This window comes from Phaethon aethereus, assembly GCF_964289735.1.
Source record: "Phaethon aethereus genome assembly, chromosome: 3".
In the NCBI taxonomy this organism is placed as follows: domain Eukaryota; kingdom Metazoa; phylum Chordata; class Aves; order Phaethontiformes; family Phaethontidae; genus Phaethon; species Phaethon aethereus.
The window spans coordinates 34099061-34117072 of NC_138576.1; the positions used below are offsets into that span (position 1 = coordinate 34099061).

The window sequence follows — 18012 nt, forward strand, 5'->3', positions numbered from 1 at the left end:
TGTGTCTAGATTGCATTAATATTGTTATGTAATATTTGAAATGTGAGAAATCTCATCTTGCAAAACCTTAACTTTGGAGTTTCTAGATACTGCATTTTCAATACATTGATTATGCTTTTATTTGTAGTAAATTGCTGTATAATTCACACTCTCTATTTCCACACTGTGTATTTGATGATAAATAAATATGCTTCTCTATGTTATAAAATACCATTTTAGTATTGTTTGATTTATTGATTTCAGGCATACAATTAATCTTGAATACAGTGCTTGTAATTAGCATACGTTTTGTTACTGCCTTTGTCCTTTGCGGCTGAGATCTTTACAAACAAGATTTTTTTTCACAGTAATTTACTGTGGGCTACATAATATTCATGGAAAGTTTGAAACACGTACTTCTCTGTATTTTGAGACTGCAGAATATCTAATGTGGTTTTACTTCTGAAGATGGTCCTCAAGCACGTTCAGAAGTGTCCGTCAGTCATTTCCTTTCTTCTCATTGAAATTTCTCATAATATTTTTATGTGTTATTGTTTTAGGTGAGCCTGAGTTTGGATGATTGATTTCTTGGTAATCAAGTTTTCAGCAGGCAATTGAATCAGATACAATTCCTCTCAGTCATCCAGAGCACAAATTAAAATTCGCATTTCAGTTGCTAGTCTTGTCTGTGGCATCCTCTTCCCTCCCACTCAGACTGAGCATTTTTAAAACAGTAGCTGTCTATATAATACATACAAGTTAATAACATTGCTGCATAGCAAAATCCTGATGGATTTTCAAAAATTGTATGTAATAGAAAATAAGCTCTAACTTTATTTGGATCTTGCAGGTGCGCCGATTTGCAGAAGCATTCTTTTGTCTTGAGCATCCAAGGCAAGCTGCCCTTGCCTATCAAGAACTACAGTGAGTAGCCTTTTGAAGTGCACAGTATGTGGCATGTAGTACTATAATTCTATAGCTTATGTTGTGTAGAAGTACTGTCTTGCAAAAATACTTACATAACAAGTTCAAGAAAAACTTCTGTATTAAATATAGATTTGAAGTTTCTTAATGAAAGTTATATCAGAAGTTATTAAATAACTATAAAAATATTAAAGAACTAATTAGTATAAAAGCTTCTACTAAAGTGAATTAAACTACTGCCAATTTCTGTTAATGTAAAATAAATAGTTCTATTTTTTCATGTAGGACTACTTCTTTTTTTTCAGCGCTCAAAGTCATCTACAGATGTGTGCAGCTATCAAAAACACTTCTTTCTGCAGTTCTCTTCCACCCCTTCCTATTGAATGCAGTGAACTAGATGGAGATATGAACTCCTTGCCTATAATCTTTGAAGATCGATATTTAGATACAATTACTGAAGGTAAACATACCTTACAGTGCAGTTTTCTTTTTGAAGAAGTGAGCAAAAATTATGTAAAACCCGAGTATTTTTCCTTACATTTCTTGCTGGCTTTAAAGGAGTGCATGTAGGAAATGTTTCTTTAGTTCGAGTTTTGAGGATGTATAAAGTTCCATAATTACTAGTCTTTTATAGCTTCAGTTACCTGCATAATCTTGTTGTAAACAATCCTTTTTCTTTTTTTTTTTTTTTTTACTCACTTTTTTTGGTGAAAGATCTGGATGTTCCCTGGTTGGTAGTTCAGAGTCTTCCAAGGTCAGAGTCCAATAAACTGGATAAATTTGAAGCTGAAGAAGGTTTTGTAGCTGGTTTTACAAGCCCAGAACTGAAAATAAGACCTGCAGGTGCCTCCAACCTTTGTCATTCAGAAAGTGAAAAGATGCTAACAAAAACTTTGAAAGGGAGAACTGAAGATGCAAATAAATCCAAAGTTAAGGTTACTAAGCTCATGAAAACAATGAAACCTGAAAACACAAAAAAAGTTGTGAAACAGAACTCTAAGGACTCTGTGGTCTTAGTAGGCTACAAATGTTTGAAAAGTGCAGCACTGGAAGATGCCTCTAGAAGCTCAGAAGGCAGGCCTTCATACAATGCTAACGAAGGGCTGGACCCTACATTAGGTGGGTTTCCTTGTGATACAAAGACCTGCACTAGGCAAATAAGTCAAAGAGAACTTCCATTTTTGCCATCTGGAGCTGAGGAAAAGACTGCCAAGATTGAAGGTGTCCAACCAGGTCCAGGTAGCCCTGTGCACTGTGAAAATGTGGCTATTTTTGGTAGACTTACTATCTCCCAGACAGGTTCTGGAACTGAAGGTTGTCATGGAGGTCAACCAGCTTCCTCAGGAGTCAGGACAATTGAGGTCAAACCAAGTAATAGGAATCCCTATGAAGGGGAGAAAGTAACTGTTCACATTGGATCATGGACTGAGTTTCCACAAGATGGAGTGCAAGGAGAGAATTTGCAGACACCCAATATTCAGTCTTCAGAATCTGTAAATAAATTGAATTCAGGAGAACAGGAACCAGTGCTTGAAAAGGAAGACGTCCACGAAAGAAACTTCCAACATACCAGTGACATCTTGACAAAAATTAAAAGTAATCAGCCTACTCTTTCCACAAAAGAAAGTCAACTTTCTGCAAGTGGAGACATGACTAAATTTCCAGATGTTAGCATGGCATATGCCTCTTCCAGGTTTTCAGATTCAGGTGTAGAAAGTGAACCAAGTTCTTTTGCAACTCACCCCAACCCTGATCAGGTTTTTGAAAATGTTCAAGGGCAAAGTGCATACAATGGTGAGAGGGTATTTCCTCAGCTTTTACTAAAACCAGACTGTGCTATAAAAAACACAATAGAAGGACATTGCACTGAGAGTACTAGCGCTGTAAGTGAAATACAGTCATCCCTGACATCCATAAATTCTCTGCCTTCAGATGATGATGAGCTGTCACCTGATGAGAATTCAAAGATATCTATTGTACCTGAATGCCAGCTAAGTGACAGTAAAACAGTATTGGATCTTGGAGCAATTGACTTGCCAAAATGTGGTGACAGTAAAAAATCTAACACCGATTTGCAGCAACAGTGTGTTGTATTTCCAGGGTACTTGGATAACAAAACTCGGTCTATACATTCCTCGCTCTCAGGAACAAAAGATCTTTTACACTTAGTTGTTTCAGATGGGGGTATGTCTCCTGATGTGAAAAGTTACAGCTCACAGGCAGACCTTGGAACAACCTGCAAGGACTCTCAGGACTTTGAAAGGCATCTTAATGCCACAGAAGAAACAGTTAAATTGCATTTGGAAATTACTTGTATGGGTGAGCCATCTGTTGTTTCACGTTCTTCATCTGTAAATGCAGTGTATGAGGTTGAAAAAAATAATGAAGGAAAACATAACGAGCCTTTAGAACTAAAGGAGACAACTGAAGAACTGCCAGTAGCTAAAAGTGAAACTGGTACAGATAATCCTTCTCCAACAAGTAGTACTGACATGGTAAAGCAAGGGCTTGTTGAAAACTATTTTGGCTCTCGAAGCAGCACAGATATTTCAGATATTTGGCCTATGGACAACAGCAATCCTGTTAGCCCTCAAAAGGAAACATATGAAAAACAAATTATTTGCTCTTCCCAGCAAGATGAAGAAGAGGAAGAGGATCAAGAAATGATTGAAAACGGGTATTACGAAGAAACAGACTATAGTGTATTAGATGGAGCTTCCAGTGCTGACCAGGATCATGGCTCAGCAGAAGAGAGAGCCCTGAGATCGGAAAGGGTTGATAGTGGGCATCTGCGAGATGGAATGACTGTCCCTCCTGTCTGCACTCCTGGTTGTCTGTCTTTTCCTTCTTCTCTGAGAGACTCTCCTTGCAGTGTTATCTGTTCTTCAAGGAACAAATCTGATGCAATTACACAACAGCCAGGCAGCACGTCCTACAGCTCAGCTTCATCTGTTTCCTGGTATGAAAGCTCCCCAAAACCTCAAATGTTAGCGTAAGTAATTGTTTTAAAACTCTTAAGTTTTTTGAATAGAGTGTAGAAGGGGTAAAGAAGCATTGTTAGGCTCAGGCCCAAGACTGTGGCTTGTGGCTTCTGCACACTCAAGTAACATCACATTTTAGTTAGTTAGCACTGAATTCCTTCTATCAGTTAGCTTGTAATTTCACGTAGTTTGACAACCTTCAAGCAAAACACAAATTTTTTTGTTTCTCTAACATGTTCCTTTTTTAAAAAATAGTCATTTGGCTGAAAAGTGATGTCATCATGGGTACTGAGCATAAAAATAGTGTTTTATGAAATGGAAGCTGTTGAAATAGCAAGCACAGGAAAATAAGCTTTGAGTTTAAAAACATGAAAACGAAAGTATTCTGTAACTGGTTGTCCATCCAAGTTAAGTGAAGCCAATGTGCAGTGTTAGCCAACATGACAGCCTTATTTTTCAGTCTTAACTTCAAATATCCAAAATGTAACACCTCAGAGACCATAGTGATCTAAATTTCACTGCAATTTGGATGCCAGGAAGGCCAAATTTAGAGGGACATCAGGGATCCCAGATTGCACCTCCTCTTGCTGTAAACATAGGAGTTTCCCTGATAACTCCCTGCTGCTAATTGAACATGGCAAGCAGCAGCTTAATGTGTTGTATTGGAAGTAAAACACTGCTTTCAGAAAGAAGAAAGCTTAGAAGAGAGGTAGAAACAAGGAGAATGCTGAGCAGGCAGAAGAGATAAAAGACCGGCTAGTTTGTGGTAAGCAGCAGAGAACAGGAGGAAGGATTGAGCAGTGGTGGAGGAAAACAGGTTAGAAGTGGACAGGAAAGTAACTTCTGAAATACTGGAGAGTGCATACTGGCGTGGAATGGGAGGGGTGAAAAGCAGAGACTATTTAGTTAGGGTGTTCTGTAACAATAAAAGAAAGGGAACTCGGAGTAAAATCAAGGACATGGGCTTGGGGAAAGCAGGGTCTACTGGAGCATGGGATAACTGGGATTCCAGAGGGCATGATCTGCCTCTTGGTAGAGAACCAACCTTGGTATGTTTGGTTCAGAAAGCGTGCCTTGTGTACGAACTAAGTAGTAACTTCTGCTGCCAAGTGGTAAGACCAGCTGCCTGCAGTGTTCTCTGTTTAGGCTAACGTCACTGAGGCTTGCTCTTGACAGTTATTGGGGAATGAGCTAAAGATAAAGCTGGGAAAAGAGACAACAAAAAGTAGAATGCTAGGAAAACAGTGAGCAGACGGAAGAGGACACTGGGGATACAGCATGACGCTGTGAGGGATCATGCAGAACAGACGGATTAAGGAGAGAAGGAAGCATAAAGCTTGAAGCACTGCAGGGAAACTGAGACGTAATTAATTAGGTAGGAAGGTCATACACAAAAAAACAAGGAAAGGGGAAGAAAGGGAGGAATGCAAGGAACTCCTAGCATGTGGGGAGCTCAGCTATTAGAAACCATATAGCGTATCCCTTCATACAATACGTAAAAGACAGAGGTCTGGATCTGGCTTCTTCTGAAGCAAGTATCAGTTATTCAGCCTACCAGAGGGACTTTCTGGCGAGCAGTTAGAACACTGGATCCAGCTGTCTGCTGACCTAGGAAATACCAAAAGTCAGTGGAAATCTTTACCTTGACTTCTGATCGGTTATAATTCGTGTAATTTTGTTACTGCATTTAAACAAAGCTGTTGCTTGCTCAAGACCAGAACTAACCCAAAATGTTCAGTGGTTTCAGAAATGCTTCAGAGTTGTGCAAAGGAGAGAAGAGAGTAGAGCTTGGGGTATGAATTTTGTTACAGAGGAAAAGGGGCTGCAGGAAGCTGAAATAAAAAATATTTTGAGGAACTGGCTTGTTTTGTGAAGTTAGTAATTTGATAAATATATTTTCCTTTGTATCAATTACATACAATACGAAGTAAAAATACAGTAGAAAACTGTATCCTAGGAGACCCTATGTTTGTCTGACAATAGTAAATGTTGTTTTATCATAAATACCGTTTTGTTCCAGTTTCCTACAGGCTAAAGAAGAATTGAAGCAACTTAACCTTCCTGGATTTATGTATAGTGATGTTTTCAAACTGGCTTCTTCAATACCTTATTTCAGTATGGAAGAGGAGGACTGTTCAGAAGAAGGAATACATCTTATAGTCTGTGTCCATGGCCTAGATGGTACGCTGGGAAATGTGATACTGAATGCAATAGCAGTTCAGATTACCGGTCGAGTGTAGCTTTTGTCATTTGAACTGTGAACTGAACACTTCTGAAATAGGTTCACTGGAAGAAAAAGGGAATGTGACGTTCTACTGCTACCTTTGACAGTGTGTTACATAAAATCATTTAAATTAAGGATTTTATGTAACATTTGTCTTTAATAAAACTTTCATGCACATAAACCCATTTTATGCCATAGTTCACATTAGGTATATCTTCCATTTTTTTATGTCATATAGGTATTTGTCTATGTCATGCTAATAGAATGGAGTTACTAACAGTACAGTTTTGTTCAAAATTTGTAGTGTTACATTGTCAAGGAAAATAAAATATGTGTATCTTGTTAGGAAAAAAATAGTATATGTAAAATGCAGTCATGATTATAAGGTTTTAAAAGAGTAGATTACTGAATCACAGAATGGTTGAGGCTGGAAGGGATCTCTAGGGATTGTCTAGTCCAACTCCCCTTCTCAAAGCAGGGTCACCTACAGCAGGTTGCCCAGGACCCAGCCCACATGGGTTTTTTAATATTTCCAAGGATGGAGACTCTACTGTAGTAGAAATGAGAAAATCTCTTGCTAGTTGAAAGAAGGATTGGAAAGTTTAAATAGCTTCAGTATATTCACCTGCTTTTAGTTCAAAGCATACGTGCATGTTAAGAAATAATATCCCCTCTAGTTAAGATACTCGTAGCTTCCTGCCATCAATGTTTTTGTCTTTTTTTGAGAAGCTTCTTAAATTAACAATGTAAGGAAACACAAGAGGACAATAGGTAGAATATTGGACTGGGCTGACACTGCACAGCCTTCCTGTCCATTTTTCAAATTCCCAAGTTAAAAAAATAACAGAATAGCTTTTTTTTTGTTCCACTGGGCAGAAAGCATCCTTTGTTAAGCCCTTTTTTAAACAGAACTCAGAAGTGTTCCTTCTTACTAGCATAGATGTTCAAGTGCTATTGCATGCCTAGAACTGACACGAAAGTTAACTTGGCCAAAAGTCCTGTTGTTGAAAAAGCATGTCGTTGAAGCCTTAGAAAAATCCATATAGTTAGAATTTTCTTACGAAATGGCAAGTTCATGCAAGTTCTTTCCTATTAATAAGAGATTTAAATAAAAATCTTGCTCTCTAATTAAGGCAGAAAGGGTACTCTTTCTTCACAAGCATACATGATCATTGATGTAGAGAAGTCTTCAGGATGCTAGTTAAACTAGCATTCGTTGTCTTGGGTACCAGCCAAAACATATTTTTATCTGCTGACAGTCCACTCTGCTTTTTTATTCTATGGAAATGTTTATGACTTGCCCTTATTCCTTGCTCCTTCACTTATTTCTTTAAGCTAGCTCTGAGTTCTTTAACTGACTTTTATCAAAGTTAATTAGGTTTTCAAGAATATAATGTTCACAGTGCTATGTATCTGTTGGATGCTAAGACAAAATCAAACACGACTTCCTAAATCCTTGCTTTTTTAAAACGGTGTCTGCACTGAGTGTCATTTTTATAGAGTGTTTTGTCACTGCATTTGGCATTGCAGTTTATCTTCCTGAGTCTTACTGAATTTTAATTAGGGCTGAGAATATCTTTAGCTGTGTTTAAATATAAAGTTGTGCAGTAGGTTAATTTCGGTATTCTAAGTGCTTTTATTGCAAGTTAACTTCACAGTATCTAATTCTTGATTGTTTTTCCTTTTAAGGTAACAGCGCGGATCTAAGATTAGTGAAGACTTACATTGAGCTAGGGCTGCCTGGAGGGAGAATAGATTTTCTTATGTCCGAAAGGAATCAGGTATTTGCCAACAAAAAAAGAATTTGTAAAGCAATGAACAGTGTACATCTTCAGACATGTTTGTTTAATGGCACTATCGTGTTGCAGTTTACCACATTCTGTATATTTTTATTGTTTTCTGACGGAATCCATGATTTGATCTGTGGCTTGCGTTAAGTAATTACAGTCTACTATGATATTGAAGGTAAATTTATAAGGAGTAACATTTGTTGCTGCCATTTTATTGTGTGTACTGGTATCTCCTAAGTTCTCACCATAATCAGTTAGGATTATAGATAAAATAAGCTTGATATTAATGGTGAAAATGGTGATACTGAAAACTGGTGTGGCAAGGAGGGAGATGTGTTATTTCACAGGATCTGAGAAATACAAATACCTGTCTCTTGTTCTTTTGTCAGTGTCCTGTAAGATCCACATCATGACACTGAACCAATATCAAATCACCTCTTCTGTTAAACTTCTGTGAATTTTACTGTCTTCGGATGAAGTAAACTTGGCAAAGCACAGAAGACCAATTTTTACTTTTTGTGTTCTTGTTATTAGACGTACTTCAGGGATGAATGAGAACAGAGAGTCTCTTCAATGTCTCAAGCGAAAGGTTTATTTCGTGCCATCCTGGCAATAGCTGCTCGGATGCTTTGCAAAACAGGCCAGACAGGCACTAAGCCATGCTTTCTCTTCTCTAGCCCTGTAGTTTTTGCCAGTCAGCAGTTCTGAAACTTTCTGATTTGGGAATTCCACTGAGCCCACTGAGCCTAATAGCTACTGATGGACTTTTCTCCTTAATGTTGGCTGATTCTTTTTGAATGCTTTTACTTCCAGTTTCCACAGGATACAGCTGAGATAATTCTATGGTTCATATACATTATTAGTTCAGTTGCAAACAAGGAAATTTAAACAAATCCCCCTACAGCTTGTTTTGGAAAAAAAAATAGTCAATAATCATTCCTCATTTTCCACTTCAGTTAATTATTTTATAAACAAGTATAATTTCTCCCTCAGGAGGAAACTGAATAGACTTAGTCCATTCAGTATTCCTCAGTTTCACATGTGAAACAGTTTCTGGTCATCCATGATAGCCTTCCCTGCCTCCTTTCAAACTTCTTGTCATTTAAAATAGGATGATCAGAACTAGGCAGAGCATTTAAGATGCTTGTTCACCACAGACTTACAAAATGCTATATTGATATTTTCTGTACTTTCCTTGCTTTCCTAACATCCTGATTATATAGAAAACAGGTGTATAGATTATTGTTTGCATATGTGTTTAGGACTGTTTTTCCCTATGTAGCATTGTTTTGCGTTTCTTGCCATTTTATCACCCAGGCATGCAGTACTACTATAAGATTCATCTGAAATTCTGGTCGGTTCTAGGTGTGACTGTCTTGGATATTTGCTTTTGTGTCCAAACTCTGACATCTCCCCTCCTTCTTCTCTTCCCCAGATTGTTTATCAGTATGTTAAACACTACAGACTTTAGCAGAGATCCTTTGGAACTTGTGTTGAAAAGCTTTAGGCAGTCTTTGCCTACCTCCTTTTTTAGTTTCTTACGGTTAGTCATTGTAGAGAATCAGCTATGAACTGGGAATAAGGATTTAAGGATTCTTTTTATTTTGAATAAACAGTACTAATGTAGTGTTTCTGCTGTTGCAGTACTTGTCTCATTTCTATTTCATGGGCAGTGTGATTTAGTTCTGAATATGCAGTTTCATCTTCTGTTTCACTACAGATAAGATTAATCTTATGTGTAGAGGAGGGCTTAGAAGGAAGGCTGGCTGTGTAATGTTAAGATTTGTTTTGGTGTATTAAAAGAAAGTAGTCTTACAGTAAAATGTGTATTACTGTATTCCATGTACAAGGAAAAAAAGCTTGAAAAATTAAATAACTAGCTGTAGTGTTTGTATTCAAAGTTGATATGGATGCTTTTATTTGTGTGCTGTTGATCAAAACACTGGGGAATAAGAATTCAGACTGAATGCAGAATGTATATTGCTGCATTAGAAAATAGTTATTATTTTTTATTTCTTTTATTTTACAGAATGATACCTTTGCTGATTTTGATTCCATGACAGATCGCCTTTTAGATGAAATTATACAGTATATACAAATTTATAATCTAACCCTTTCAAAAATCAGGTAATATCTGTTCTATACTATTTATAGAAATAAACCTAAAACTGGAGCCCTGTGTTGTTCTGAACTGTGATGCTCAGGAGCAGGCCAAAAGAGAGATGGGAAAGAGAAATTCAGGGAGGGGGAGGAGTAGGGGAAAGGAGAACAAAGGAGAGAGAGGGAATTCCCACCTGAAAGAAGACTGAACAGTGTTGTAAGCTCACCTGGTCCTGTTGGTTTTAGGGCGGAGTTAAGCATTACATTTAAGGAACTGCTGTCCTGTGCTTCCTCAGATCCTGCATGGTAGGGTTCTGCAGAAAAACGGATAATATTTTGAGAAAGTTAAAGGGAACTGTAATAGCGCTATGTCAAGATAAAGTTAGCTTTCTTGGGATTTTGTAGTCTTTTCACCAAGTATGACATAGCAGACTGTCAAACTTGTCATTCCTACAGGGAAATTCTATCTTACCTGTGACGTTGAAGGGCAGCTGCATAAAAAAATACTTCATCATTTTGATGTTTTCTGATCGTTTCATCTGCTAAAAAGCATGTTTTACATCTTAATAGGAGAATCATCCCAGTCTATGCATTCCTGTTTCCTTTTTCGGTTACTTCCAGGGAATACCTGTTCCATTTATTTTCTCAAAGAAGGGTACAACCATTTGGGCAGACTACCTTACTAACTTAGCTGTGTTGCTGGACTTAGCTCACTGATAGCTGAAAGGAGCAAATTCAAGCCTGACTTCATCCATTTGTTTAGGCATCCTCAAATTATACATCTGGAAGGTTTTTGGCTTGCTAGTCACATGCATTTCCTACAAGTTTCTGCATACTGATGCATTTGGTAGGCCTTGTTCATCTAGAGTAAACATCTAACATGTTTAAACATAATCTCACTTTTTAAACAAATGTTTCTATTTTGAGATAGGCAAGATTTGGTTAATTTTGTCTAAGCTGATGATTTTTAAAAAAAAACAACAACAAAAGCACTGTGTGATTGTAGTTGTGTTATGCAGACTGCATGATAGTGCCCTCAGTACAGGAGAGGAGAGTGATGTAATCCACCAGCACATGCTGACATCTTTGAGCAAACCCACCCAGTTACCTTCTCATTGTTCATACCTGAGAATTGAATTCTCCTTTGCTTTTGGTTTGCTTCTGTCATAAGACTTTCTAGGTTAAAATATTTCTTCAGTTTTATTTATTACTTGTCACTAGAAAGAAAAAAGGAAATCATCAATTCTTATTTTAGTTTCCCTTTCAAGGTGTATACTTGTGTTTGGCCCTGCTGAAGCAGAAGTCTCCATCTCTCAACTTTAGCTTTTCTTATGAGAAAGTTAAACCTGTCAGCAAATCCTGCAGCTGTTTCCTGGTAGCTACATGAGACAACTTTCAGAAACAGATGTTGCTTATATGCAATTCCTTGAAGGGATGACCCAGAAAGCCCAGGAAAGTACTACTGAGAAATCCTCTGTGCAAGTAGTGATGCTTTCCTACCTTATTTTGGCTGTCCCCCTGTAAAGAAAGTGGACTTTGTGCTAGTTAGCCATGCTCTTCGGAATGATGCTAGTTTCTCCTCATAAAAGCTCCCTGTCTGCTAAAGGTAGTGTTCTCTCTACAAGCACTGTTCAATAGCTGAATCAAATCAGAAATCAGTCTCCAGACCAGTAATGATTTTGTAACGCAAAAAAGCTGACAATGTTCTGTGTCAGAAATACCTGTTCAGTCCCTCCTTTACGCTCAAAGTCTTGTTACAGGCAAAAGGGAGCGTACTTAGCAGAGCTAAGAATTTATTGTTAGTCCAGTTAGTGTTTTAAAAATCTCATAAAATGAAGCAAAAAACTATTAGTCTAGTTACAGTACTACTAAAATTCATAGTCCAAATTAATGCAGAAAAGTCCCATTATTAATATGGTTAAAGTTGTTATACAGAAACTTTCTAGTATCTTTCTCAGGTGGTAGGTTCCCCTTCCAGCAGCTGTCTGTGTCCTAAGATTGGTGGTTTCTGTCTTCCTCAAGCAGTGGGACATCAGCATCCTGGGTCTTCAGTGCAAGGAGAATGATGTTCACGGTGGGGGTTTCTGCCTCCTTGGCCTTGGGAATGCCTGGATTTATTCTCATACTTTCCTATCACCAGTCTGTCCACATGCTATTGGTTCCTATTACTCTTTTTTTTTTTTTTCCCCCCCTCTTCTCTGATATCCCTAACACTGGCTTGCTTTCCTGAGTTGCAAGATTGTGCTTCTGCAGTGACCATTAGTAGACCATTGGGGACCTCTGGCGTATGATACCTGTGTCTGCACACTTCTACACCTCACTTTATTCCAGTGATACACAGTTCAAGCCACACAGAAAAACTACTTGATATTAGTAAAAACTATAGTGAAACTAAAGCAAGTTTAGGTCTGACATGTTATTTCACTGCCAGGCGATTGTTGTCACAGCTAAAACAAACTAAAATCAGCTCAGACCAAGGCAAGTCATGAGAAGTTCTAAGATTCTGCACTGTCAGGTCAATGCAAAGCCTCATTCCTTCAAGTAATGGCAAAATCCTGTTTATGGGGCTACATTTTTATACTGAGATAAGAAAAGGCATTCCTTGTACCGTCAGAACTCTCAGCCATACTATACTGTCAACTTCAGTGAAGCAACATTTTTGGTACTGCCAAAGCTAGTATCAGTTATTGCTCCAATACACTACCTAACATGTGTGTTGATCTCCAGACAAAATCTTTGTGCTCACTACAAGTGTGTAGCAAGCATGAACTGGAAGCTTGATTGAAACCAACAGCAATTTGTCTTGTGAAACAGCGGTTTGGTAAAAAGGAATCACAAAATACTTTAGGTTGAGGGGGCCTCTGGAGATCACCTGGACCAGTTACCCACTGATACCGGTGCCACCTTCACAGCTAATGCAGCTTTGAAGCAAGTCAAACTGCTCAGTCAGAGAGTTCATTGTTTCAGCACCTTTTTGCTTATGGGTTTTGATAGATTTTTTTTTTTTTTTTCCTTCCATGAATTTATATAGTAGGGCAGGAATTTTCATTTGTTAGCACAGAATAATGAGGTTTTACTGTGTCTAATTTTCCAGTATTGGTAGACTTGTGGCATAAACTGCAAATAAATACCACAGTAAAGTTCTAATAACTTCAGTGTGTGTTGAGTTAATGATATCTTGTATACAAAAGATGGTAATATTGCCACCTACTGTTCTGAAATGCATTGGAGAGCATCCCACACATTTCAGGTGTCTGAAACAAGGAGTAGGATGGGTTACATTTTTGTCGTACACTTTCAAAGCACTTTTTGAAGGGGTTTCCTTTACCTCCCTTTTCCTTTTGGATTTGAGCAAATCCTTAAACCTTTCTCTATCAGAAGATAATGTTAAAGGCTTACTATGTGTTCACCTACACATCTGAATTTGAACACAATATATTACTGTAACCTTTCTTATTTTTCTGAGTCTTTACAAATTAAGAACAAGTGTTTAATCTTTAATTCACATAGCTAATTGTGAGCACCCTTTTTTCCTCAAATGGATCATTCTTGTTTCTGAAGTTTTGGTTCAGGTATGTCCATATTCTTGAGGATGCTAGGATTGATTGATGGATCACGGGTTTTTTCCAGTGACAAAATTGTCTTTTGTTGTGGTACAATAGAAGAATTTCTTATCTCTCTATGACATGTAGTAAATAGTAGATGAACTGTCAAGAGAACTGTCAAGAGAACATCTCTCCTAATATTCAGCTCTTTAGAAAATAGTCTCTTTTACTCAAGAGCAATTACGTGATGCAGATCATCATCAGGATAAACTCACTCAACTTCTGTGGACATTTTCTTGTTCCTAAAGAAATTTATGGCTTTGTTTTTCCTCTATGGGCTTTATGATCTACTCTGAGAGAATGGTTTTACATTTTAGTATTCAAGAGTCAGCAGCTCAGTATTTTGTTTTGCAGATACACTGCTGTTGTGCTGACAGCACAGAGGTACCTATCTTTCATTTCTAAATTAGGTAGGCAAACATAGCAAGCTGCCGCAAAGAATTTCTGATACTGCAGCAATTTTGAAAATCTAGTAAAAGCGAATGGGAAGAATATACATATATGCTTAAGCTGTGTATTGGTAAGGAACAAATAGCCTGTTCTGTCATAGAAATGTATATTATGTCAGAGTTTAGGAGTTCAGGGGTGGCCCTGCCATTCTGGAACCTAATGTTTAAATTTTTTCATTTAGTTTTAAATTGGGATTTTCAGAGTCAGTAATTCTCGCTTGGGAAGCAATTAAACAGCCACGTAATTTTTTTAGCACTATAGTTTGCACAGCTATTACTGGTAGCTTTGTTTTAGCTATTTTTGTTGACGAATGTAGTGATACAGAGCAAAAGGGAAGGGTGATCTTCTGGGTGTAATGTTGTGGCAGGTATACAGTCCAGCCACAATAGCTCTACTATGTATTTTTGGATGGTTGTCTGCTCTCTATATGTCCTGAGATGACGTTTATAAAACAGGAAGGCACTTTTTCATTGTAGTTCTGAGTCTTGTCTCCACCATATCCTCTTTAAGTCAGTGTCTAGGATGGTGTAGTCCTTACCTCAGCAGGGATCTGTAAGCCTAACTGTGTAATAAATAAAATTTCTTTATTTCGTAGTGTCTCTTCTAAAGAAATGCTTTATACAGACTTGTGGGTATGACAGTAGGCATCTCAGATTACGTTCTAATTATTTTTAGATACATGAAGCTAAAGAGTTCCATCCATCTTTCCCCTAACTTCCTTAACCAGGGAAACAACTAAATGTCATATTCTCCTAGCAGGGATATTCTTCAGTTGCCTCACTCAAGCTAATAATCACTTCTTTTGGTCCAAATTGCTAAGATTTGAGATTTTGCTTCTACTTTAAAATAATCAGATTCAGGTAGGTAATGGTTTTCCCTGTTACAGGAGTACTTTTGGAATCCTTCTCCACTAGGTTGTTTCAGTAGCTCACATGCATTTATCATGTTGAATGCCATCACATGCCAAAGTAGTGATTTATTCAGTCATGCACATCTCATAAAATATTTTGTGAATACTTGGTGCTAAGGGAAATACACCAGGAAATAATACTGATTTTGGATGGGAGATGCTGGTGGAAGGATAGTTTGTTTTCACTAGCTTTTCAAAAACGATGTATAAAATAATTCTGGAGGAGCTCAGAACATGTTTGTAATGAGTTTGTGCAGCTTGGGAGATTATGGACAAGCTATGTTTTCTGCACGACCTAAAATACAGGCTTCTGAATGGGAACTTTTCATTATTTTTTTTTTCCTGTGCTCTTCTAGCATTTTACAATACCAGTTTTACTTTTCTCTGTTTAAAAGAAAAAAAAAAGATTGCCATCAAATTCTATGTTATACTGTTTTTTTTTTTTTAAACAGCTTTATTGGACACTCACTGGGTAATTTAATAATCCGTTCAGTCCTCACGAGACCTCGATTTAAATATTACCTCAACAAACTTCATACCTTCCTGTCTCTCTCTGGACCACATCTTGGTACCCTCTACAACAGCAGTGCTCTTGTTAATACCGGTAAAGTCTTATTTTCAGAGATTTTGTCTTTGAAATGCACTTACGAGTTTCCTGTGGGGTGCAATTTCTGCGTTACTTTGATTATGAGAAAGTATATGCTTCATTGTCATAAGAAGAGAGAAGGGTTATAAAAATAAAGTATCAATAGAAGGATATGGAAGAGATGCTTGACATAAGTGTGTTCCAGTATGTTTGATTCAGGTTTTCTCTTACACCATACAGAAACTCCAGTTTTAATATGTTGAGCTCAATTTATTATAAACTGAATTTTAATATACTTAATCTGCAAAACAAGTAGATAAAATGCGTTAAAATAATTTTGAACTACTGGTAGTATCTTTTCTCTGTGAAGAATGTCTTCCAGCCTTACAGTGTTTCAGCAGATGTGTCTGTACCTTATGAATGTCTGTTTTTCTAAGGATTAAACGTAGCTCTAGGAAAACTTGTAGAAACTGCTGGCTTTTGAAATACATGTTAGAAAATATTTTCAGGTAGTATCAAATGTTTAAATGAAAATTTGTTTCTGAGATTACCATCTACCTTGCAGAGCCTAAACCCAAAATTATTTACACTTATTTGCACTAAATAAAAACATGCTTATTAAACTCTTTAAAAACACTCCAAAAGTCATTAATTACTTTTTTTAGTGCCAGTTTATTTATGGATTGTTTTATTATTTTGTTTCATATAAAAATGGGGAGGAAAAACTTTTAACTTGCATGTGTTGAGCTTAAGAGATGTGGACAGGAATTGCTGGCTAACTGGAGTTATTGGAGTTTATAGGAGCAGAGGGAACATGAGAGCTCTTTTGAATTTGGTTGAAATGGTACCATTTATAGCCCTCAATACACTACCAGTGAGGTCTGCTTCAGGATTAAGACATCTGCGGTATAATTCACTATGGGCATCTACTGGGCTTTTAACCTAGTATATCTGTGGGCAGTTTCTTTCAAGTATTTTAATCTGTAACTGAATCTCACCCAAATCACCTCAAAGTGTTAGCATTATTTTGCTTTAAAAGTTGCAGTTTTCCAGGATGCAAAGAGGCAAGGCTGTTTGCCTATTTATATAATTACCAGCAAATGACTTTCAATTAAGTAAGGTTAAAGCTCTCGAAGTATAATCCAGAATATATTCACTGAAAAAATAAGGATTTCTGGAGTATTTAATCTCTTTTATAGTTGAAGACTATACCAAATGTCCTTCTCATACAATAATCTTCTAATATTCTGTAAATTATTGAAATAGAGTTTGTATATTGCCTTATGGCTACCTTACTAATGTATTTCACTTTTTGTAAGTATAGTTACTTTTTTCTAGAAAGGCATGTACATTAGTGGAAATAATGATCTTCATGCTTTATTATATATAGATAGGAAAGAACATGAAGAAAAATTTCTGGCTTTGACAGTGCTGGCGGGAAGAATAAAACTAACATCTGAAGAGCTAAATATATGGACTTTACATACTTATGTTTAATTAGTTTTCATACTTTATTGTGGATCTATACTCATGTTGTACTTAACAATGCAGGACTGTGGTTTATGCAGAAGTGGAAGAAGTCTGGTTCTTTATTGCAATTGACGTGTCGAGACCATTCAGATCCACGACAAACATTCTTATACAAACTTAGTAAAAAAGCAGGTAAGCTTTGTTAATACTTACTATCTTTTAAAGGCCACTGTATATAAATGTGAATAGGAAACCTAAAAAAAAAAAATTTGTTTCCATCAAGCTCTTGTTTCAGTTTATTTAAGAGTTACTTTAGCTTTAGTCCCATATTCTTCAAGTAAACAGTAAACCATTTTTCTTGCGGAGGTGTACCATTGGTTTGAGACTTTCCTTCCTAAGTAATGAGCAGAAGTTCTGAGTGCAGCCACTATACTTAGAGAGAGAGAGACAGACAGACAGACAGACAGAGATAGACAGATAGGTGTGTATATATATATGTCAACTCCCTCTTGAGCCACTGAAGCTAGTGATTTCAGTGTGATGAGTCAGGTACCTTCATTTAGGATTACCTGTTTCTGTAATCTGTCTTTCTTATCTATTCTATAAATGTAAAATTATTCCTTAAAGTTTTTGCGAAGTAGTCTTTTTTACCTCATTAAGATGATCAAGGAAAACAAAAACTCATTTTGATAAAGAAAAGAGAAGTTGTATTTAGTATAATACCTAAAAACCATGTTAGATTATTCATACGATGTCATTCATACAATTTTCTCTGGTTCAAATATTCTTATTTCAGGTATTGGCTGAGACCCAGTTTTGCCTGCGAATAATGTGCCACTTGGGGGTTAATTTTAATTAAGCATTTTAAAGTTATTGAGGATTCATCTGGCAGGTATTTCTAAATGTGTGTCAGCCAAGCAGTTGTGGAGCCAGAGATGGTCATGGTGTTTTGTGAAAAAATCTAGGCATGTTTTGCTGACAAAGTGTTTGTAG

General features: G+C 36.9%; 1 protein-coding gene across 1 annotated transcript in view; it reads left to right on the top strand.

The window, feature by feature from the left end:
- Positions 1–18012, top strand: part of FAM135A (family with sequence similarity 135 member A) — a gene marked incomplete at both ends in the record, with an annotated part of 72097 nt that overhangs the window by 43810 nt on the left and 10275 nt on the right. The window contains 8 exons of the mRNA XM_081998223.1: positions 830–903; positions 1209–1363; positions 1618–3895; positions 5905–6065; positions 7798–7889; positions 9928–10025; positions 15416–15567; positions 17101–17211. Coding sequence (XP_081854349.1) covers positions 830–903; positions 1209–1363; positions 1618–3895; positions 5905–6065; positions 7798–7889; positions 9928–10025; positions 15416–15567; positions 17101–17211 — 3121 coding nt within the window. The remainder of the gene's footprint in view (positions 1–829; positions 904–1208; positions 1364–1617; positions 3896–5904; positions 6066–7797; positions 7890–9927; positions 10026–15415; positions 15568–17100; positions 17212–18012) is intronic.